The 24,599-nt window shown below is 36.3% G+C and overlaps 1 protein-coding gene across 2 annotated transcripts in view; it reads right to left on the bottom strand.

Annotated features, from left to right (window-relative positions):
• ST13 (ST13 Hsp70 interacting protein) overlaps positions 1-24,599 on the bottom strand; it is a 55,360-nt gene that overhangs the window by 2,249 nt on the left and 28,512 nt on the right. For both annotated transcript variants that reach the window (XM_034987445.1, XM_034987444.1), the window contains exons 2-11: positions 22,261-22,318; positions 19,534-19,609; positions 17,668-17,738; positions 13,218-13,284; positions 7,255-7,339; positions 7,007-7,117; positions 4,116-4,218; positions 2,757-2,873; positions 1,242-1,290; positions 395-528 (exon numbers count right to left, since the gene is read on the bottom strand). In XM_034987445.1, coding sequence (XP_034843336.1) covers positions 395-528; positions 1,242-1,290; positions 2,757-2,873; positions 4,116-4,218; positions 7,007-7,117; positions 7,255-7,339; positions 13,218-13,284; positions 17,668-17,738; positions 19,534-19,609; positions 22,261-22,317 — 870 coding nt within the window. In that variant the 5' untranslated portion in view covers position 22,318. The remainder of the gene's footprint in view (positions 1-394; positions 529-1,241; positions 1,291-2,756; positions 2,874-4,115; positions 4,219-7,006; positions 7,118-7,254; positions 7,340-13,217; positions 13,285-17,667; positions 17,739-19,533; positions 19,610-22,260; positions 22,319-24,599) is intronic.

Genomic DNA, 24,599 nt, shown 5'->3' with positions numbered 1-24,599 from the left:
TCAAATGCCAATTATGTCACTTTAACTAGATAATGAAAAAAAGCATACACAATTTTGATAAAAAGGACAACTGAATCACAAAATTCTACTCCTGAAACTAATATTACACTATATGTTAACTAACTAGAATTTAAATAAAAACTTGGAACATAAAAAAAGAAAAGGACAACTGGATGTAATCAAACTATTACAGAGTATTTCCTATAAACCAATTTTTAATAACTTAAGCTACTCATTCTGAAAAAAAAAAAAAAATGGTCTAACTGCATCATTAGCTATTTGGTAATTCAGATAAGTAAAACATAGCTAACAGAGTAACCTTTGTCTCTACAAAGAATTAATGAAAGAAATGCCTTAGTGATACAAAGCCCAACTTTGTTCTTCCAAGACTTACCTGCATGGCTGCGAGAACCTCTGGATCACTAAGAATTTCATTGAGCCCAGGCATTCCTGCCATTCCAGGCATCCCCCCTGCCATTCCAGGCATTCCTCCAGGAAAATTACCAGGCATTCCCCCAGGAAAGCCACCTGCAAGAATAAATGAAATAACTGCTTAGACACCAACCATATTCTCAAGTAGTCTGATAGTAGACTATTTCCTTCTGATGAAAATCACACACACACTCACACGTGCATATGCAAAGAACAAGGGGGCTATTAAACACAAAGCAATCTAAACATTCTAAAAGGATGTAACAGGACATAATTTTATCTTCAAATTTTTTCTTAAAAAATAAGGCTGTAAATCAACTTTGCTACATTCTGCATTTATTTTTTCCTAATAATAAAACTGTTAAAAAAAGAAAACTAACCTTACCCTTAAAGAGAAAGCTAAATCCCTTGGAATTACAAAATTAAAAAGTCTAATAAATCATCTTGGTCATATTTTCTCATTCTCTAACATTATTTGTTTCAATTTAAAGTTCTAATTTAGAAACACTTAAAATACATCATAATCAATTCACAGTCTCTTAGAAAAGTACAATGCTCAGACCTCACTAAATGTTAGCTATTATAAAAAAGTATATTGCTCAAAGTGTGAGGAAAATAATATACTATATTTCTACTAACATACAATTTTTAAAGGAGAATGAAAATTTCTAGAGGCTTACATTCTAAAGGCTTTTCGATATTTCCAGGGACTAATAGTACTAAATATAATAGACATATTTGAGCCCCCAAATCAGAATATTCTCCAATTATTTACAATCCTAATAGTTTTAAATTTTCTTTAAAAATACCTGGGAAAGAGCCATACTGAGCTCCTGATTGTCGTCTGGCTTCTTCTTCCTTTAATACAAAGAAATAAATCATATAGTGGTGGTGCTGGTGGGGAGTCTACTGTCCACCCGTACCCTACCCATGCAAAACCATGAAAAAAACTGTAAAATCAGCTAGTCAGAGGACTTAAGAGAATGACGAGTTTCAAATGGCAATACTGAACTAAAAGACACACACCCCAAATCCCCTTTCAAAATTTTCCAGCTAGGTTGTCAATGAGCATTACTTTTGGTAATGATGTCAAGTAGTGTTTTACTTCTACTTGGGGCAGGAAAAAAAACAACACATGGAAAGCAATATACAGTACTGATGTCTGTCTATGCTTATGCAAAGTATAAATTTTATTTTATTTTATTTATTTGAGAGAGAGAGAAACAGCATGAGAGGGGAGAGGGTCAGAGGGCGAAGCAGGCTCCCCGTGCCGAGCTGGGAGCCCAACGTGGGACTCAATCCCAGGATCATGACCTGAGGCAAAAGCAGTTGCCCAACCGAGCCACCCAGGCGCCCCGCAAAGTATAAATTCTTAACGATGTTAAAACTCCAAAATGAAAGCACATGGTTAGATTACGAAGACTGCCAATAACTTCTGTTTCCCAAGTTCATCTTTTCCATACTTTCTCTACATAACTTAACAAATACAACCAGGGTTTACCAATTGGTTATTCAGCAAACAAAGTAAAAGAAAATGAATTTCCCTCATAACCAGGGATAAAGTCATCAAGGATATATAAATGTAAAAATCACTTTTGAATACAGTAACTATAATCCTAAAAACCAAGCATGATGCTTTAAAAGCATTTAATATTAACTTTATTAAATCTTACTAAATTCATTTGATATAATTATAGTTTTATTAATTTTGTTAAGTATTAATATTTAATATTAAATGACAAAGTTACGAAGTAATGCTATACAATTATAATATAGCTTTATGTCCTTTTACTTCAACAATATTGGAAATAACTAAACGAAAACTGATAGCATCAAAATGCAAAAAGCGAATATAGGAAAAAACGAGAAATCTTAGGAACAGCAACAATATTGTAGATGAATTATGAATAACTTTTTTCTAAATTTTATGACTTTGTGACTAAAAATAAAAAATAGCTAGTCTACTTTAAATAGCTATGAATCCACTATTCGAACAAGAGGAATCAAAAAACAACAAATCAGGGCAAGCATCCACAAGGAAACAAGTAATACTGACAAGTTCTAATTACCTGACCAAAACAACCTCCCAATTTTAGGAGGACACACACAAGAATATAAACAGGTGATATATAAGCTCGCTTAGGAATTTAAGAAAAAAAAATCCCTACAAATTGGAGATAATGAAGGGAAAGAAACTCTTTTAAGCAGTATCATTACCCTACAGAACGAGGCCAGCATTAAGTAAGAGCCAGGGAATTAGAATGATATCCTCAAGCTCTAATCTACTTTATTTCCCTTTAATGGTTTAGCTACAGAAACTTTACCCTCTGGGCTCTCTCATGTTCTTCCCGAGCCTTCTTAACCCTTTCTATTCTTTCTTTGATCTCTCGCTCTTCACGTTTTCGCTCATACTTTCTCCGATGTTCAGCAATTTTCTGGGCCTAGGGGAAAAAAAGCCACAGAAAAAATGTTTTCTTTAAAAGCTGAATAAGGGCAACCCAAATCACCAGTTTTGTTAAAGAATCATTTTTTTGTGTGGAGAGGTGTTAAATTCAACAAACAGTTCTGAATAATGACAGATTTACCTCCTAGAAAAAGACCTTACATAACTCACACTTTAACAAGTCCACTGTGAAATAAAGGAAAGAGGCTGAGAAGTGAAGTTAGAAGTGTTACAAATTTCAAAAAAGTAACTAGTACAAGGATGACAAGTTTTCAAATTGCACAACTCTTGCCTGATACTGGCCAAGGGAAGGGAGAGATTGGGAAGCACACACCAGTTATTTGCCACAGCCTAACCACACTGAAGTTTTCTCATCCATAAAATGAGGGGGGCGGGGAAGAGAAATACTTAAGTCTTATAGAATGCTATAAACATTAAGAGAAAATATATGTTTCAGGTACTAGCACATAGCCTGAGCCAAATATTTGGAATCTATTATTCAGAAAATAGAGTAAATGTAAGAGAGTGATACTCAATTGTTACTTCAGCTTGTTTATCATTATTTTTTAAGAATCTCATGTTCTAGACTCTCTCACCATAACCTTGGAGTTAGCCCTGTTATGAGAGAAAAAAATCAAAAAGTCTCTGACTATAGATAAGTTAAATTCAATAAAATTTCCTTATAACCTTTGGGAATAAATTCTTGGTAACGTAACATCCCACAAAGCTGAGGAATTTACCATGTAAATAATGCATTAAAATTATTTTAACAATTACCTTAAAAAATATTCTGGCTTTTGGAGTCAGTATTATCATTTTTAAAAGGATGAAACCTGCTAACTTCCACAAGGCCCTCATGCTTTATACAGTGGCTGCATATACCTACGATAAACAAGGACAGACCAGGCACAACCTCGGGTCACATTTTATAGATTTTCTATTTCTTTCCTTGCTGTGAACTTGATACCCCCTTTTCCATTTCTAACTTTCTGGTTACAACTCTACTGTAGGCTTACGAACAACAAAGTAACAGAGCTTGCTGTAATGCAGCATGAGAAATAAAGGCATGACAAACTACTGACATTTCCTGACTTGAACACCAACATCAGTAATTACAGATGGGAATATCCAAACGTTTCTTTCTTTGTATCTGTTTTCCAGGTAAATTACTGCCAGGGGCTAAGTACTAGAGCCAAAGAGCATCACAGTGATGACATTCCCTCTCCCTACTTGAACATACCCTCGGTTGAACTTCTTTCAGCATTGCGCTAGCATCTTCATCGTAATCCAGTTTACAAGCAAGGGCAAGATCATGTGCTGCTTCTTCCCAATGGCCCAGAAGTCTGAAACAGATTAAATTCATTTTAGGGGCCTTTTATACATACCCACGAATGTGGTGGTGTCTTTCTTATTAAAAAAAGGGAGTGTTACAGAAGAGGTTTAAAGTTAAATATCTGAACTATAAATTTTCATGAACCAATTCAATTAGTACGTTCTACTCTATAAAAACATGGGAGTTTAATTTCCTCCTTGGCAACTATAAAGGTGTTTTCTAAAACCTGTTTAAAAACTTTAAAAAATTACTTTTTTAATTCAAAATATAAAATTTCTAAAAATTATGTAGAACTACAATTTTCAAGCTCATTCAACAATTTCAACTCCTTAAAAACAGGATTAACATAACGTACACTTAGCATGCTATAAGGTGGAAGAGAAAACAATACATGTGTGCACATTTTATTGAAAGAAGAGAAGCGATAAATCAGAAACTAAAGGTTGGTGGAAGAAGATAAGAATGGAGTAGAGGGAATAGCAATGGAAATTAGACTTCTCTGGGTATACGTGTCAACTCAGTTTTGACTCTTTAAACATGCAAACGTTCTACATACGTAAAGAAGAAAATTAAACCAGAAAAGACAGAAATAAAGCAATCCCTAAACTTGAATACAAACAGGAAAAAAAGGAAGGACAAAAAACGCTGTTTACCACACTGAGCACACAGCATATAGAAAAAAAGGTAACCTATACATATACATACATATACAGACTTACCTATTTATTTATTGAGAGAGAGTGCACGTGGGAGAGCAGGGGGAAGGGCAGAGGGCGAGAGAGAGAATCCCAAGCAGACTCCACGGGGCTCAATCCCACGACTGTGAAATCATGACCGAGCCAAAATCAAGACTTGGGAACGCTTGGAACGCCTGCGTGGCTCAGTCAGTTGAGCGTCTGCCTTCAGCTCAGGTCATGATCCCAGGGTCCTGGGACTGAGCCCCACATCAAGCTCCCTGCTCAGTGGGGAGTCTGCTTCTCCCTCTGCCTGCCGCTTCTCCTAGCCTGTTCTCTCTCTCTGACAAATAAAGAAAAATCTTAAAAAAAAAGAAAAAGAAAAAGAAATAAAGACTTGGGACGTTTAACTGACTGAGCCATCCAGGCACCCCAAAAGTCACATAACTTTTAAAACAGTATTTTGACTGTGTATCTTAAGTGGGATATATTCTAAGGATAAAAGCCGCAACAAACATAAAAACATTCAACTTTACTTAGAATATTATTGTGATAGGATTGTAAAACAATTTTATGTTATCACAGAATAACACAAGTAAATATATTATGGATAGGGTGCCTGGGTGGCTCAGTTGGTTAAGCATCTGCCTTCGGCTCGGGTCGTGATCGCAGGGTCCTGGGATCGAGCGCCATGTCGAGCTCCCTGCTCAGCGGGAAGCCTGCTTCTACCTCTCCCACTCCTCCTGCTTGTTTCCCTCTCTCGCTGTCTCTCTGTCAAATAAATTGTAACTAAAATCTTAAAAAAAAAAAAAAATGCATAAAGATTTTGAGTCTAGGAGAATAGTGTTAAAAATGCAAAACAAAAGGGAAAACGTTAATATTGAATTTTTTGAAAATATCAGTATAAGCTCAAGATTCCGTAACTTTTCCCCTTAAAATAATTATTTAAAAAATGTTTTTTTCTGAGGCACCTGGGTGGCTCAGTCAGTTAAGGTCTGCCTTTGGCTCAGGTCATGATCCTGGGGTCCTAAGATGGAGCCCTACGTCAGGCTCCCCGCTCAGCGGGGAGTCTGCTTCTCCCTCTCCCTCTGCCCTACAGCCCCTGCTTGCTCACTTTCTCTCTCAATAAAATCTTTAAAAAAAATAAAAAATGTCTTTTCTAACTCTGTTCATTGAAATGACAGAAGTAATGATATTCCACAGGCAATGAACACATTTAATGGTCAAACTTTAGTTTCTGTAAATATAATGCTCACAAAAATGAACCCTGGTTTCTTTGAGAAATGGTTAATTCTGAGTCTGGGACAATCAAAACACAAGATGAGCTCATGCTATCTTTTACCAGAAGGCTAATTAATTAATTAAAAAAACAACAACAGAAGAAATGCTCAAAGACTACTGGGGTCACACATCAATGCTCATGAGCTTTATGACCCCCAGAGCATTAGTATATCTTATGCTAATCTGTCACCTCTATCTTTGACTTGTGACTTCATAATCACTAGAGCTCCTTCTTTTGAGTAACCTAATACAGTTATCCCAAGCATATCCATCTTCATTTCCACCCGTACTTGGAGTACACCTTTCCAATCCATGTAACACGTGAGTGTCATTGGACAGCTCATCCTCAAGTTACCAACACCCACTTGTAACATTAAGTTTCACTTCCAGGAATGATGACTAACCTAAGATATATTCACCTCTTTATTGTCTCCTTTTTCTGATTTTTCAGGTGACTTAGCAGCAACTCAAGTAGTTTGAAAATAAAGAATTCCTTCTTCTGTACTATACTAGTTTAATGGTAGGTTACACAAAAATAAATCTAAAACTAAGAGAAAATTTGTAAGGTTATGCTCTTTTTAGAAATAATTTTGATCCTTACCTTAAATTTGGCTATATGTAGTCAAAAGCTGTTAAATAGTGGTTTTCTTTGAAGGAATAAAAAGAATTTTTATTTTCTTATTTGTATTTTCTTACTTGTTCCTTATACTCTCTCAATTCTTCAAATTAAGCACATATTACTTTGAAATTAAATCCTTAAGCAATTTCATTTTTTTCAAAGCATATTAAAACATCAGATTTAAAATTCAGAAGTTCTGAAAATAATGAAATTCTATTGTTTACCTGTGTGCTTTCCCTCGCCACTTATAAGGCTGAGCTGAATCAGGATTTATTTCAATAGCTCTGTCACAGTCTCGAATGGCAGCATTTGGCTTCTGTAATTTGATGAAGACACTAAAAAAATAAGTGTGATATTAAAAAGTATTCATTTCAAACAATAACACCTTTGGGATCACCACAGAAGCAATTCTATTTAAATAAATGAGCAGAAATTCTTCACTAGGGGATTCTTTTTTGTTTACAGTTCTCACCTGGCTCTCTTGGCATACAGAATGGCCAAGCGAGGATTCAGTTTGATGGCATCTGTGAACAAGTCAATGGCTTTCTGTAGTTCACCTGAAGTAAAACAAGTTGAAAAATAAAGAATAAAAAATAAAAAATATTAACAAAATTGTTGATCCTTTATCCTATTAATCTTCCACATTCTTCTTTTAGTCCAATAAAAAAAAAGACTAATTTCTAAATTAATATACAAAAACGGCTCTTCAGGGACGCCTGGTTGGCTCAGTCGGTTAAGCATCTGACTCTTGATTTCGGCTCAGGTCATGATCTCTGGGTTGTGAGATCGAGCCCTCCGCCAGGCTCCACACTTAGCAGAGTCTATCTGAGATTCTCTCTCTCCCTCTCCCTCAGCCCCTCCCCCCACTCACTCCCTAAATAAATAAATCTTAAAAAAACCAAAAAACAAAAACGGCTCTTTAAAGCAAGTCTTACCACACCTATACGATAAATCACTCAAGATAGAGACAATTTTTGGATACATAATTCCCTAACAGTAGAATACCACATTCTTAAAACTCAAGATTTTTTTAGTTAAGAAAAAACAAAAGGATAAAGTAAAGGATAATCAATTTTAGTCCATTAATTCTCTTTTATCCATTAAGTTAAAAGGATAAAATTAAACTTATAAAGGAAAAAATACTCATACTAAATTTACAGGGTTGATTAAAAAAATTACTATTTGAATTCACAGGAATGGTATAAGATTCAAGAAAAACTAGAATTCGTAAGAAGCCCATAACCCCCATTTTAAATTCATTCATTGTATTCTATTCTCACAGTTAGCTTCTTTGTGTATTAGTGCCTTCAGTGAAGTCACTGAACAAATTAAGCATACTATACAATTAGAATAGTTCTTTGCAAAGGGGCGCCTGGATGGCTCAGTCGTTAAGTGTCTGCCTTTAGCTCAGGTCATGATCCCAGGGTCCTGGGATCGAGCCCCGCATCAGGCTCCCTGCTCAGTGGGGAGCCTGCTTCTCCCTCCCCCACTCCCGTTTGTGTTCCCTTCTCTCGCTGTGTCTCTGTCAAAATAAATAAATAAAATCTTAAAAAAAAAAAAAAGTTCTTTGCATGAAATCTAACTCCTGGACACAGGAAACACGGTGGGAGAAGGGGAAGGACAACAAGACAAGCAGAATTTTAAAGTAAATGTCACAGTTCACTTTGGAAAATACATTTACCCAGCTATAAATCTGTAAAGGACCTTAACAGAACTCATAAAACAATGCAGAAGAATGTTGAGTCTTATTAAGTACTACTACAGATGTTACAAATTATTGCACTTGGATGTCTAATAAGCAGTTCACACCTACCATGTTCAAAACTGAACTCTTAATTCCAATCCCATCTCTAAAATCTATTTCTCATCCTTATATTACCAAATAAATGGCTCTTCCATTCAATCTAGTTTAGAGGTCAGTAAACTTTTCTGGAAAGGGCCACATAAGAATTATTTTAGGCTTTGCAGACCATACCAATCATAACCATTCAACTCTACTACCGTAGTGGGGAAGTCACAGACAACACATGAACAAATGGGTGTAACTACGTTCCATTACATTTTTACAAAAACAGGAAGCTGTAATTTGGCTAACTCCTGATCTACCTCAATGCCCAAATCTTGGGAGTCATTCTCAACTCCCCAATCTAAAACCTAAATCCTTTTCTCTCTACTTTCAAAATATACCTAGAATCTAACCACTCCTGGGGCGCCTGGGTGGCTCAGTTGGTTAAGCATCCGACTCTTGATTCGGGTCAGGTCATGATCTCAGGGTCGTAAGGTCGAGCCCCATGGCTGAGCTCCACGCTCAGTGGGGAATCTGCTTGAGATTCTTTCTCCCCCTCTCCCTCGTGCGCCCCCCCAAATAAATCAATCTATATTTAAAAAAAAAAGAATCTAGCCACTCCTCACCCGTCCTGACGTTTCCACACCAAGGACAGTTTGTTAGCACTGCATGAACTACTCACTTGATACAGTTCACAGCTTCAACACTGCACCACTACATTCCTTTTGATGGTATCTTTGAAAAACTGTTTCTACTGGTTGTTATGATAAAAAAAAAATCAAGAACTGCAGAAAAACAGATTGTGGAACAGGAAACGAGGGCAGCAGTGTCCAATATGACGCCAAGATCTGAGAAGTTGTTTAGTGCCCAACATATATACACGTCTTATTAGAAAGTAAATATGGTTATTTAAGAATAAGATTAAATATATTCTTTCAATTGTGTGTATTATTTTCCAATCACTAACTTGTTACAACACACTTATTAAATTGTTTGGACCTAACTACATTATCAATGAAACCCTTATGCCTTTCTTTTGGCTTAAAAGTTCTGTTAAAAAAAAAATCAAGACAGTAAAAGCACTATAAACAGAAAAGTCTGGGAACCTTTGCCCTAATCCAGGCCATGATTGTTAGCCACCTGGACTCAAATTTCTTGCATTCCCTCTGTAGGATCATGAAAATGCACCCTAGATCTCCTGGGGTAGAACCTAACTGACTGGGAAACCCACGTTCTGTGCTCAAGGCTACACTTCATAAGCTGCTCCCAGTTAATGACTAAGTACAGCAAGGATACCAAGACTGGTCCATTATCGTGAGACATGTTAAATCCTCTAGCGGGCAACTCGGCTTGTTGTGACTTTTTAGAAACACACCAATAGTTGAAGACTTTTCCTATACAGGGGGTAAAGACCTACATGACTGTCTGACTTCCAGACTCCTCTGGCTCTCCCTGCTCCCCTATTTTTCCTTTCAGGCATTTTCTTAAGTATATCTCTAGCACATCAACTCATGTTTTGGCTGCTTCTGTAATGAACATACCCTTATTTGCCCTTAGAATTTGATCTACAGAAAATAGTAAAAATAATCCTTTTCAAAAGTAAATGCATCTCATGATGAAGCTTTCCTATACAAAAACAGAACAAAAAACACCCCACAACACCACCACCTCAGTGGCTTCCCATCATCCTTAAGGTCAAAATTTCAGTCCTTAGTATGGTCTACAAGTGATCTTGTACATCTACTACAGATCTTTAGTGATCTATCCTTCTCACCACCTTCCCACCACGTATCTCCTACTCTGAAGAGTTTCTCTGACCTCAATTCTACCACTCTTACCCCTTCACTCACCACACTCCAGCTACAAGGCCTTTCTGCTATTCCCTGAATATGTATTCATCTCATATGCTCCCCCAGTTAGCCTCTGTACTTGTTCTTCCCTCTGTCTCAAAGGCTCTTCCCTCACATGGCTTGCACATTTCACTTCATCATATGCTTTTCTGACCACCCTTTGCAAAACAGAGCTTCCATCACTGACTATGCTTTTACTCAGCTCTGTTTTTCTTCATGCACTTATTACCACCTAATATTAAATTATGAATTTGGTTTTGTTCCCCAGTAATATATGAGGTCCATGAGGTAAAGAACTTGGTCTGTTTTGTTTTTCTCACTGTATATCCAGCATCTAAACACTGCCTAGAGTTCTAAATAAATATACTAAACTGAAAAAAGCATAATAATGTTACTAATAACGTGACAGCTAAAAATACTTATTAAGGTCTTACTTAAATTACGACTATTGACATTTTAGTAATACCAGGACCTTAATAATAACGATGGCAGATACTATTCTAGGCACATTACACATACTTATTCATTTATCCCTCATGACTCAATATACTAGGTAGGTACATTATCCTTATCTTACAAAGGAGGAAACAGGGGTGCCTGGGTGGCTCAGTCAGTTAAGCATCCAACTCTTGGTTTTGGCTCAGCTCATGATCTCAGGGTCATGAGATCAAGCTCCTCACTCAGCATGGAGTCCGCTTGAGATTCTCTCTCTCTCTCCCTCTCTGCCCCTCCCCCTGCTCACACACTTTCTCTCAAATAAGTAATAATAAAAATCTTTTTAAAAAAATCATTTAAAAAAAGGAGGAGGAAACAGAAGCAGAGACAAAGAATAACTTCTCTAAGTTTATCTAGCTGGTAACTGCCAGAGCTGGGATTCAAACCCAGGCACTTTGGCTTCCAAAGTTCAGTATTTAATTATATTTCTGCCCCTCCAACCCCAGGTAGGGCCTGAATCTACAATCCCTGGCTTAGAATACTAATGTTTTATCCCTCTAGGATATACTATAAAATTGCACTTATTCTAAAATTAGAACTAGGTTAGGGGCGCCTGGTTGGCACAGTCAATTAAGTGTCAACTCTTGATTTCGGTTTAGCTCATGATCTCAGGGTCCTAGGATCAAGGCCAGAGTCAGGCTCCATGCTCAGCGTGGAGTTCACTTGAGCTTCTCTCTCCCTGTGCCCCTCCTACTCGTGCTGTTTCTCTCAAATAAGTTAATCAGTGATGTCTCTCTCTCAAATAAGTTAACCAACCTTTAATAAAATAAAATTAGAACGGGGTTAAATTTATACATGAACACAGCTTAGAAAGAAATGTGGAAAAAACAAGAACGTGACTTTTTAGATGGCGGCAACAGCTTCATTTTCCTTAAAAACTGCTAGGCAATAAACAAAACAAATTTAAAAAATATAAGAATATGCCAAAATAAGTGACAAAAACAATTAGTTGATATTATGGCACAGTGAGATCCTGCACAAGTCAAAACCCTTCTGATCCCTCAAATTATTCATTAACCTGTGAAATGGGAGTAGTATGAGATTTTAATAAAATAATGCACATATAATAAAACTGTCAGGTAGGTAGTAGCCACAAAATAAATGCTGGATAAACAGAAATCTTAGGTGGTAGTAAAATTAAAAGATAAGTGTGGGAAAGGAATGGCTAGGAAGAGAAGTAGCTGGGATCAATTGATGGGTATGAATTAAAAGCTGAAATAGGTAAAGAAGAGCTTTAGAAAGAAGCAGCAGAGCACAAAAGTATAGGAAAATTCTAGAACAGCGAGGTCTGGCTGTAATGGAAAGTTAATATTCAAAAGAAGAGAACAAGGCTGGGAAGGCAATACATGGGATCAGACTCTAGCAGGTCTAACACTACGATGAACATCTTCAAAAAGTATGCAAAAAGCTAGTCAGAGTTACAAGCAAGGGAATGTGTGAAAATAAAAAGCGGTTCTAAGAAAGAATAACCTAGAGGCAGTGAATAGAAAGCAATAAAAGAAATAGACATTTCAGATAGGCAAACTATTAAGGCCAATGCAATGGCATAAACATGTGATAATGACCTAAACTAAGAAGGTGGTAAGATTACAAAAAAAGAAAGCAAGTATTATTTGCCAACTTGGAACAGCAATCAATACTGAACTTTCTAGAACTTTAGTCATCTTCTAAGTCTATGGATGAAGTGCAAATGCATATCAGCATTAGAGAGCAGCAGCTCTCCCACAATGGCATTGTGTGACACACTACCACAAAGCTATGAAGGGGTCTGCATACTACCCAAGCTAAGAAATGATTTGTTCTCACAAATTTTAACTGATTAAATATTATGCTTACTATATTACCAGCATTCTCCCACTTTGAAAGGATCTTTTGAAGAGGGTCTAACACATAAAGATTAGAACAAGAACATTATGCCAACGGCCATCATTTGTCAAGGGTGTTGCTATATACAAGGTTAAGAGCCACTGTTCTAATACTACTACTTTTTTTGAAAAACATTCACATCTTAAAGCCTCTCCTCAGTGGACAAACACCAGGATTAGTCAGGAAAGGAGTCTTTCAGTCACATCAGGATGTGTCCATGCCCTGAGGCAAGGTAATTAATACCTGAGTGATTTCAGCCTCTTTTTCAAGGGGGGAATGGGTGGGTAGAGAACAAGACGATTTCTTCTCCAGCTTAAGATACTTAATAAATATAAGTTCCCTTCCACTTTCCCACTATTTAACAGTTGCTGCAGGGAAAAAGAGAATATTCAGACTACCACAGAAATATAGCAAAGAGGGAAAAAAAAAATCACTCACCATCATTTAGGGCATCAATGGCAGCCACTTTTTTATCATTTGCCTGATCCATCATTTCCTCGGTTATCTAGGGGGAAATTGTAGGTCAACTTAGAAGTAACAGAGAAAGCAAAGAGAAGGAAGCAGCTTGGGCTTTCTTAGGGATGGGGTAGACACAACCCCCATTTTCATTCATTCTTCTCTAGTCTCCAGGGAGCAAGAGGATAACTATGGTGATTAGTAAGAAATTACACAGGATGAGCTCTAATCTTTCATATAAACAATATAAACAATAAATTTCACTCCCTACCCTTTACTTTAGACATGACCATTACTTCCCTCCATCCCAACCAATCTGAGCAGGATGTTCCTGCTCCTGTCCCACCAACTCCTTTCTAGTTTTTCACAAATACTAAAACTCAATCTCCTCGTAAAGATGTAACTAAAGCTAGTTCCTGTTAGACTTAAATTTTAAGTGAAATGTCTCATTCTTTTGTTCCAACAAACATACTACTGAGTACCTATACTGTACAGAACACTGTACAAGATGCTGACAGTACAAAGATTAGTAACAAAAACTTACAGCGAACATCCCACCTAAACAGAAAGTTAAGACAGTTTCTTTAACAAAAGGCAAAAAGATCTACTCTATCACCAACCACTGTGTAAAATATTACTGGTGCTGGCTAATTCATTAAGAAAGTGACTTGACACGTTTAAGAATTGAAAGGAAATACCAAGCTGTCTTCAAGTTTACCTAGAAAACTCAAGACATCACAGGCTATTAGAGCTACCAAAACAATTCAATAGTCCTCAGAAACACAGAAACAACATAAAAATCCAGAGTTCCTCCACATCAGCAAATATCAGTTACAAAATAGGACAGAACAAGATACCATTCTAAGAACATGTAAGACTTTCGGGGGGGGGCGGGGGCGCGCCTGAGTGGCTCAGTCGTTAAGCATCTGCCTTCGGCTGGGGTCATGATCCCAGGGTTCTGGGATTGAGCCCCTCGTGGGGCTCCCTGCTCGGTGGGAAGCCTGCTTCTCCCTCTCCCACTCCCCCTGCTTGTGTTCCCTCTCTCGCTGTCTCTGTCAAATAAATAAATAAAATCTTAAAAAAAAAAAAAAAAAAAAAGACTTTCAAAGGGGGAACAAAAGTAAAATTCTACAAAAGAACACAAGATGTATACTATGTTCATGGAAAGTTTTTTTGAATACTTCAACCTAACCCCAAGTTACTCAATAAATTTGAAGTAATTCCAACAAAAATTTTAAAATCTTTTGAAAACAAAAAGAAGAAAACAACAAAGACACACTTTACCAGATAGTAAGACATCGTAACAAAGCCAAATTGGGAGAAAAAAAAAAAAAAAGACAACTTCAGTTTGTGGCAATATGTTACACATGATGCCCTGAGTAAGTGTAAAAGCCATCTTTGACCTAAGAATGTTGAAAAATCCTCAAAGAACAAGATTAAAAGAAGACTTGAAATCCAGTATGGGAGCCGAATGCTCCATCTGCTTTCACCCTTTCAGCAGGTGTCAAACCTGGTGACCTCGCAATTGTTTTCAAATGTAGTGCAGGACACATGAAAGAAAGTCTAGAAGGGAATGCATGTTGTCTAATCGACACCCTCCAATAAATCTGGAATCCCCAATGCTATACCTGCAAGCATAATAGCAAACCAAAAATAAACCTGTCCCAAAGAAAGGTATAGCCAAGTAGCAAAAAGAAGGAAAAAAAAATTCTCCTGTAACCTCATAATGATAAGCCAGGCTTTCCAGTGGAATTCCCATTACTTGTATAGTTACACAAACAACAAAAAAAACCAAGCTGAGATTTAAAGTGGTCCTTGACTTGGTAGCTCCAACTCAAGAGTCTCGATGTAAGCAAACACTTTCCTCTTTGGAGGAATACACCTTCTACTCAGGCCTCAAAAACTTTTCCAGGTGAAATATCAAAGAACTCATGGTCAAAATTCCAACACACACACACATATACATGCATGCAGTCAAAATACACACAGACACACATAGACATACCATCCACAAGTAAACAAGGTACCTCCCTCAATGAGCAAGAGTCAGGAAAAATAAAAGAATAAAACCAGGAAGAGTTCGACAAAGTTTATAATATGTTTAAGAGAATAAAGGCAAGTTCTGAAAAAGAGACTTATAAATAACCAAGTATACTTTAAAATGAATCAAAGCCAAGACATAAAGATGAAAAACATAAGCATTCAAATTCAAACATTAACAGCCAAATGACTGAAAGCATACAAAATTCGGCAGTGACAAAGAAAAAGAATTTAAGGGGCGCCTGGGTGACTCAGTTAAGTGTCTGCCTTCGGCTCAGGTCATGATCCCAGGATCCTAGGATGGAACCCCGCATCGGGCTCTCTGCTCTGTGGGGAGCCTGCTTCTCCCTCCCCCACTCCCCCTGCTTGTGTTCCCTCTCTCACTGTCAATTAAATAAATAAAATCTTTAAAAAAAATAAGAAGAAACAGAATTTAATAGTGAAAAAAATCTAATACATATCTAACCAGGACTCCAGAATGACAGTAGAGAGAATGGGGAAGAGGAAATATTTGAAAGATACTAGATGAAAATGTTCCAGAGGTAAAGAAAGTTAACCCTAGAATTTAAAATGCCCAATATATCCCAAGTAGCACAAATACAGTGTTATAAGCCTAGACAAGTCAAAGTGATACAGCATCATCAATACATAATTTTTAAAAATTCCTTTCACAAACAGTGAGAAAAAGTACCTATATTTGTTCTTAAAGATGCACATGACCTTTATGGAGAAAATGCTAATAAATTATCTAAAAACATCAGAAAAGACCTAAAAATTAGACAGATATGTATATTCATGGGTAGTTAATCACAACAGTGAGTTGTATCCTCTCCCTAACTTGGTTTTAAATTTAATGCACTTCTAACTGAGGGCGGAGAGAATTGATACTATTCTAAAATTTATATGGAAAAACAAAGGCCAACAAAGCAGCCAAAATACTCCTAAATTGTTGGGAGTCCCCCTACCAGATAACAAGACTTAATATAAAGCCAAGTAAGACAATGTGTTATAAGCACATGGAAAAAAATTAGACAAGGAGAACACAACACCAGAACTGACCCACACATATGTGGGAACAGTGTATTTTGGCATTGGTGAGGAAAGGAATTCTTTAATAGTGCTGCCAGGTAGATTAAAGGTGAAAAGGTTAACACATAAAATTTTCAGAATGAAAAAATGATTTATTACAGCACTTATAACCTTGAAATAACAAAGCGTAATATATAAAAGAATAATCTATTTAACTGTACTAAAAGACTGTTTATTAAGACAACATAAAGTGAAGACAAGCCACAAACTTAGCAGAAAATATGTGAAGTACAGATAAATGACAAATTGTTAGTCTCTAGAACATAAAATGAACTATAAATCAGTGAGAAAAAAGACGACCCAGAAGAAAAATGGGAAAAGTCACAATAGGACTTCACAAATACCTGTGAAGGACCAATAAACATCAGAATATGCTCAACTTTATTGGAAATTGGAAAAACGCAAATTAAAAGCCAGAAGGGCGTACCATTTCACACAATAAGCCTGGCAAAGATGAAATCTGATAGTATCAAGTGTTGGTGAGGACACGGACCAAGATTCTAAACCACAACTACACTGTCAGTGTTTCTCAAGCCTTTGTTCACTATCCACCCCCAAAGAGCCATTTGAGACATTTTCTAATACTCCCCCATTCCATTTTAATACCACACAGATACATTGCATATATGTTATGAACCTCTGGAAGACCACTAACCACTGTAATATCTAAGTTTTTTTGCAAGCCCTCTCCCAAGAACCAATTCTTACTACCTTAAGGGTAAAACTGTACCCAATGTGACAAAACCATTTTGGAAAACAATGGGATACTAGATATCCCATTAATAAGCAATTTCATTTCTAAATATAAATGTTAGGTGAACTCTGTAGTCCAAAGAGTAGTCAAAACAGATGCAAATTGAAAAAGCAGGTAAACAGAAAGTAACAATTAGAGTATGATTGAAAATAATGGGTATTGGGGTGCCTGGGTGGCTCAGCTGTTAAGCGTCTGCCTTCGGCTCAGGTCATGATCCCAGGGTCCTGGGATGGAGCCCTGTATCGGGCTCCCTGCTCCGCGGGAAGCCTGCTTCTCCCTCTCCCATTCCCCCTGCTTGTGTTCCCTTTCTCACTGTGTCTCTCTCTCTGTCAAATAAAGAAATAAAATCTTTAAAAAAAAGAAAAAAGAAAATAACGGGTATTTTCACAAATATTTTAAGCAGTAAAATAAAATTGCTTTCCTAAATACCTTAAGTCAGAGAAAGATTTAGTATGGTCTTTTCCTGGCAGAATTATGTCATAAAATCATTGCAATAGGTGGGACCTTCACATTCCTTACAACAAGCAGAAAATAAGCCACTGAACTTACCTCTACATTTTCATCTCCCATTTCTTGAGGGGCATCAGTATCTGGTTCAATCACACCTTCATTGTCAATTTCTGCCAAAATTAAGAAAATGACCGTAAGACCTGTGCTGTCCCATACAGCAGCCACTAGTTGCATAAGACTCTTAAAAACTAATGAACTATGGCCACTCCAACTGATAACCTAAGTATTCTACTTTGTTAATTTATTTAAACTGATGCACTGTAAAATATTTCCCCATTAAATACTACTTCATTCTTTTGTAAAGATTATATTTCAACGGTTGCATCATCTAGGATATTTATCACTGTTTTGTAGTGGGAATGTTGGCAAGTGCAGTTTCTAGTACTACACAGAGACACCACTGATTTAGTCAGTGTCAGCAAAATGATTCAAATATTTTATTCTACACATCAATGTAATGTTTTCAAAAATATTTTATGCAGATAGCACAAGTTAGAGTGATGATGTAAATCATAATAAAAATTTTTTTTTTTTACAGATAAATTTTAGGATAAAGCACAATGCTGAGGCAGACTCTAAGTCAAAAGCTAGCACTATAACCAAAACAGCAAAGAAAGAAACTAGAAAGAGATAGAGTCATAAATTTCATGACAGACAACTGTAATTTGCTACAGTAAAGGAAAACATAATAACTGTTCAATATAAAAAACTTTTCAAAATAATAGATACTATTAAGAGACATTTTTAGCAAACAATGAATTTAATGTTTAACGCTGACAGCCAAAAAAGAATGAAAATGAGGGGCAGCTGGCTGGCTCAGTCAGAAGAGCATGTGACTCTTGATCTCAGGGTTGTGAGTTCAAGACCCACATTGGGTATGGAGATTAAATAAATAAACTTAAAAAAAAAAAAAAAAAAAAAAGAATGAAACTGAAATTAGCTACCTGAAATTCAAATTGTCGTCGAACAAAAAAATTTTCATCAACTTTTACTAGGAACTGAATTTGTACCTTTGTCTAACTATAAAACAGCTTAATTCATATACAAAAAAGAAAATGCTTTTGGATGAAAAGATGGTAAGTCATTATCATAGTTATGGAAATTGTTGGAAAATAGTAAGATTGAAAAAGGTATTTTACAAAAAATGAAAGATCATCAATTAAGCCCGCAAACAAGAAGTCCTTTCTAACAGTATCAAAGATCAATTGATTCAAAATTCGAAAAATTACATTTCTTTAGCTTTTAGACAGAGTCTATGAATTAAGAGACTGCCCATTTAATAACTGGGATATATATTTATAGTCTCAAAGGACTTTCAAATTTAGGAAAAGATTTTTGTCAGTTTGCAGCCTAAAAAAACTCCCAAACAAAAAAAACAAAACTTATGGCTTATCATTTCTTCTAAAATGAACAAGTTTAATCAATGTGGGTGCAAGTAGTAACAGAATAATTTTCTGGTACTTGATTCAGTTATTGGAAAACTTTTACATATATTTACAACAACTTGGGTATGTTACCCAACTACAAATTTCATTAAGTCTGCATATACAGCAAATATTTCCACAAAAATATAACATCTAACATCTGTATTGAAATGTGCTGTAAGTACAAAATACACTCTGGATTTTGAAGACTTAGTATGAAAAAAAGGAAAAGATCTCACTAATAATTTTTCCATATTGATTACACGTTGAAATGTATTTTAGATAGTTTAGATATGTTAAGTTAATTTCATCTGTTTAATTTTTAAATTTCTTAAACGTGGCTACCAGAAAATTTTAAGTTTCATATGTAGCTCAGCTACATTACATTTCTATTAGCCTTGATTTAGTCAATTTAGTAAAAATCGGCACAGGATCTCATCATGAGATTATCAAATACAAACTAACTACACAATCTCCTCACCTAGATCACTTTCCTCACTTGATGGTTCGTCTGTCTTTATGTTTTCCTCCGCCTTCTTACTATCTGTTTTTTCTTCCTAGCAAAGGGAAGGCAAACAATGCTTTCAGTATTTAGTAACACGCCCAATATACATACTAATTTATAAAAACATATATAAACTGTTCACATACATTGTATTTCAGTTAATATACCCTCCTTTCTTACACTGTTTTGGTAAACTTGTTTTAGTTTTGTTTTCATTTCTCTTTTTAAAGTAAGAATAGGTAAAATCCCTCCTCCAAACCTTTTAAACAAGTTTTAGAATTTAAAAAATGCTGGATTGTAGGAACCTAATACAAATGCATAATCCATACTTATGTTGCACCCTCAACAGGCACTGTGGTCCACAACTCTCCATAATCAACAAATACTATTTCTGCAAAATAAAGTCTGAGCATTCTTAGTGGGATACAAACTATAAATAGCCTCACATCTGTTCAGATTATGCTTTACTGCCAAACAAATACACTAAAAAATCTTTACATTTTCGGGGCGCCTGGGTGGCTCAGTTGGTTAAGCGACTGCCTTCGGCTCAGGTCATGATCCTGGAGTCCCGGGATCGAGTCCCGCATCGGGCTCCCTGCTCGGCAGGGAGTCTGCTTCTCCCTCTGACCTTCCTCCCTCTCATGCTCTCTGTCTCTCATTCTCTCTCTCTCAAATAAATAAATTAATTAATTTAAAAAAAAATATTTACATTTTCAAGGGTTTTGAGTTTGGAATTTCAAATATGAAACAATGGAACTATAATACATAAATGATGAGAATTCAAAGAATTTCAAGGTACACATGATGAAAACCAAATTTCCTTCCCATCCTATAAGTAACCAGTGTGGTTTCTGGTATATCCCATTAGATATTCTCAACGCATAGATAAGACAATTCTGCACTTTGACCTTTCCATTTCACAATGCTGTGTTTCATAAAGAATATATCACAACCAGCACACCCCCATCTATTCATTTAACTGTATTAGTATATATTATATAACCAGTGAATTAGGTCGCTACTTTTTGTAATTCTTAAAAATTAGGTTCAAAACCCTACCTCATTACAAAATATATGTTGAGACCCTACCATGTGCAAGGTGTCAGATGCTTTAGCATGTAATTCCAAATCAGAATGTTTTCTTACAAAAATATTTTAGCAGAGACATAGATTAAATATAATTTTGTCTTCATACATGTTTACCATATAGCAAAATATCCTGTCTAGGTATCCTATCAAAGTATCCTATCAGGAACTAGTAACTGACGAACGACTCCTCTAAAATAACTACTTTGGGGGCTTTTGTTTAATTTCTCTCACTTCACTTGTTCAAAGATAGAACTTCTGATTTCATATCCAGATAGATAAACCTTGTTTAAGGTTCTAAAAAATAAAACAGTAAATTTTCTTATCAATTTAAGACCGCTAACCAGAAAACTTAGGGAGAAGCGCATGGTTGGCTCAGGTCATGATTGTAGGGTTGGGAGATTCAGCCCCATGTAGGGCTCTATGCTCAGCTCGGAGTCTGCTTAAGATTCTCTCTCTCTCTGTTCCCCCACCCCTCATGTTCTCTCTCTAAAAAAAGAAAGGAAGGAAAGAAGTAAACTTGGGGAAAAATATTTTAGGCATGAAAACACAAAATAGGAGAAATAAGAATTCTGAAGGAAGCATTTTTTTTGAAAGAAGGAAGGGAGGGAAGAAGGGAGGAAGGGAAGAAGGAAAGGAAGAAAGGAAAAAAGAGGAAAGAAAACAGAATGGGAAGGGTTTTTGGAGGAGGATCGGAAATTAAAATAAAAATGAAATTAAAATGAGTGCTGGGAGAGCTAGGAAGCTTGGCTTGGCATTAACTCCCACCTCTGTCCATTGTTAGGGCTGGTTTCCTGCCCACTTTATTTTTTTTTAAAAGATTTTATTTATTTCATTGACAGAGACAGACACAGTGAGAAAGGGAACACAAGCAGGGGGAGTGGGAGAGGGAGAAGCAGGCTTCCCGCCGAGCAGGGAACCCAATGCGGGGCTCGATCCCAGGACCCTGGGATCATGACCTGAGGCGAAGGCAGACGCTTAGTGACTGAGCCACCCAGGCGCCCCTCCTGCCCACTTTAAAGGAGTGTAGTGGGCTCTTTTCTGCTTTCTTTCTCCCGAACCACCCAAGGTTTTTTTTGTTCCCTCCACCCTGCTCTTCTCTTGAAGGAAGCATTCTTAAGGGTACACCCACCCCCATCTCTAAACTTCAGCTACTGGTAAGCTCCTCCTAATCTTTTGGCATCTTTTTTTTTGGCAAATATGCTGACTCATACTCTGAAATAACCCTCAGGTGATATGGTAGAGAAACTTTGATTTGGACTATTTTTCATTTACTTCGCAAATTTTAATCGAGTACCTACCATGCATAAAACGCTGTGCTAGGTGCTAAAGATGCAATGATGATGAAGACTACGTAACGCACACAGTCACAGAGTTTACCACCCACAGGTCATGCATGTAACACACACAAGCTTTTGTTCTCAAACACAGTGAACATTCAACCCCAAATTCTCAGTGTTAAATGAGATTCCAGATACTCTATGTCCAAACAGAAATTTTACAAAGATCTTATTTCCAAGTGATCCTGGGGAAATCAGGAATGGCAATTTGAGGACAGCACTTTAAAAACCTTACAGTACTTTATCACTAAACATACACATGAAATTCATAACTTACCTTGATATTGTCTTCTGATTTAGTTTTATGAGTGGCAGGTGGTATTTTACCCCCCATGCTTGAGGAAGATGAGAAAAAAGATATTTGTTTAGAAAATTAAAATTCATTGAGCAAAGCAACATTTACTTACACTGGAAAAAAAAGATATTTAGATGGTTACTTTCTCAAACCTTTAAGAGTAAACTCAATTAATTTGAATACTTCAGTATTAGGTTTTTTCAGCTTAAAATTATTTTTTTTTTTTACTGGTTAATGAAAATCTAACCCTTTCCTTGCCTCAATAAGCCTAATAAACATTAATTATGTAGTTTCTCTGTGCCCATTCCGAAAGGAAGAGGCAGAAAAACATGCAATAACAAAATCATTTGTACAAGTTAGAATTCAGTATGTATACTGAATCCAAAACCTCAACTTTAGTAAGCGCTCACTTAAATTAAAATAATCAGTTTATGAAATAATTATGAAGTCATAGTATAATAATTCAAAATGTTTGTTTCCTCTGACTAGGACCTACAAAGACTCTTTCAGTTTATATTTCATATGCCCCTCACAATATGTATTTTCTCCTTATCCCTTCTACAATCCACCCATTAATACTTCCCCTTGGCCTTGTAAGTCCTTTCCCAAACATTCCATGACAATACCATGAATTAAAAACAAATAACTTAAAAATAAGGAGTAAAAAAGACTATGAAGAATTAGTGCTATATGCTCCATTTGGGCCAGACCCTGAAGTATATGGGCCCCATGCAGCAGCAGTCCAGCGACTAAAATGTTCAATGGATTAAGGGCACTCCTCCACGATAGTGAAAACTGGAAGTCACAAGGACTTAACTAAAATTTGCCTTAAAAAAAGAAAAAAAAAGGCATTAACTTTTATGTAAAAAAGAGATATTCACTTAGAAAACAAAGGAATCTACTTCAAAACACCCTTAGGTATTGATTCTTTGTAACCAGAGTTATATCCATGTTTACATTCCTTTCAGGTAGACGGAATTTCTGGACACAAAGTATGTGTATGTTGGATTTAAATGGATACTGGTTTCCAAATAGGAAATGGATTTGGTTCTTCAAGGTTCTTTTACCAATTTACGCTTGTATTAGTGGTGCATAAGAATTCCAATAATTTTTTTAAAAATCCAGTTGGTCCACACCTCGGCCAACATTTAGCTATTGTCCATCTTTTAAATATTTAGCCATTTTGATAGATGTATAGTAGTATCTCATGGTAGTTTAGTCCCTTCTCATTTATTTATTGGCCCTCTGAATAGCCTTTTGTGTAAAGTTCAACTCTCATCCAGCTTTCTGTTAGATTATCTGTAATACTTATCTGTAGGTATTCTTTGTATACTCTGCATACAAGCCTTCTGTCAGTTTTATGTGTTGCAAAGATCTTCTCCCACCCCGTGGCTTGCCTTTTCACTTACAAAATGAAGCCAACATGAAGCAAAACTATAAATCTAAAACAGCAAATGCAATAACAGACAAAGTTTGGAATTTCTTGTTAAGCACCAATCAAGAAAAATGTGCACACTTTCCCCATTCAGTTTAATGTGACAGTTACAGAAAAATCTTTACTTACTCAGGACTTTTAATAAAGAAAAATGGTTCCCACATGAAAAAGAATTTTTTTAATTCTTAGTTTGTAATTCAGCAAAGTAAAATGATTTAATAAGAAACAGGCATATAAACAAAATTCTTTAAAATTCTAATCTACAGAAAAACTACTTTTCAAAAGAGTAATCAAACATCAGGGGTGCCTGGGTGGCTCAGTCGTTAAATGTCTGTCTTTGGCTCAGATCATGATCCCAGCTCAGCGGGAAGCCTGATTCTCCTTCTCCCACTCCCCTGCTTGTGTTCCCTCTCTCACTGTGTCTCTTTCTGTCAAATAAATAAATAAAATCTTAAAAAAAAAAGTAATCAAACAATAGTTCTTTGCAGTTAAATTTTAATGAAAACACAGGGCTTCTTAAGCTGTGTTTTTCCTAAGTTTCAAAATGCAACTTTCAGGACACAGCCCTAACAGTCTAACTTATGTTAAAACTTTGGGAAGGGACAGTCTTACCAAGAAATGTATTATGCTAGGGGTGCCTGGGTGGCTTAGTCGGTTAAGCATCCAGTGTTTCAGCTCAGGTCGTGATCTCGGGGTTGTGGGATCAAACCCCCAGCTCTGCGCTGAGCTTGGAGTCTGCTTGAGATTCTCTTTCCCTCTCCCTCTACCCCTCACCCCACTTGCTCGCAAGAGCTCATGCTCTCGCTCTCTCACTAAAGTAAATAAATCTTTTTAAAAAAAATGTATTAAGCTAAATCTAATCCTTAGGAAAGATAAGACAAACACA

Source organism: Mirounga leonina, unplaced genomic scaffold (assembly GCF_011800145.1).
Source record: "Mirounga leonina isolate KUSES-001 unplaced genomic scaffold, KU_Mleo_1.0 Mir_418, whole genome shotgun sequence".
Lineage (NCBI taxonomy): Eukaryota > Metazoa > Chordata > Mammalia > Carnivora > Phocidae > Mirounga > Mirounga leonina.
The sequence above is the reverse complement of the archived record's forward strand: the minus strand, read 5'-3'. Positions and strand labels throughout refer to the sequence as shown.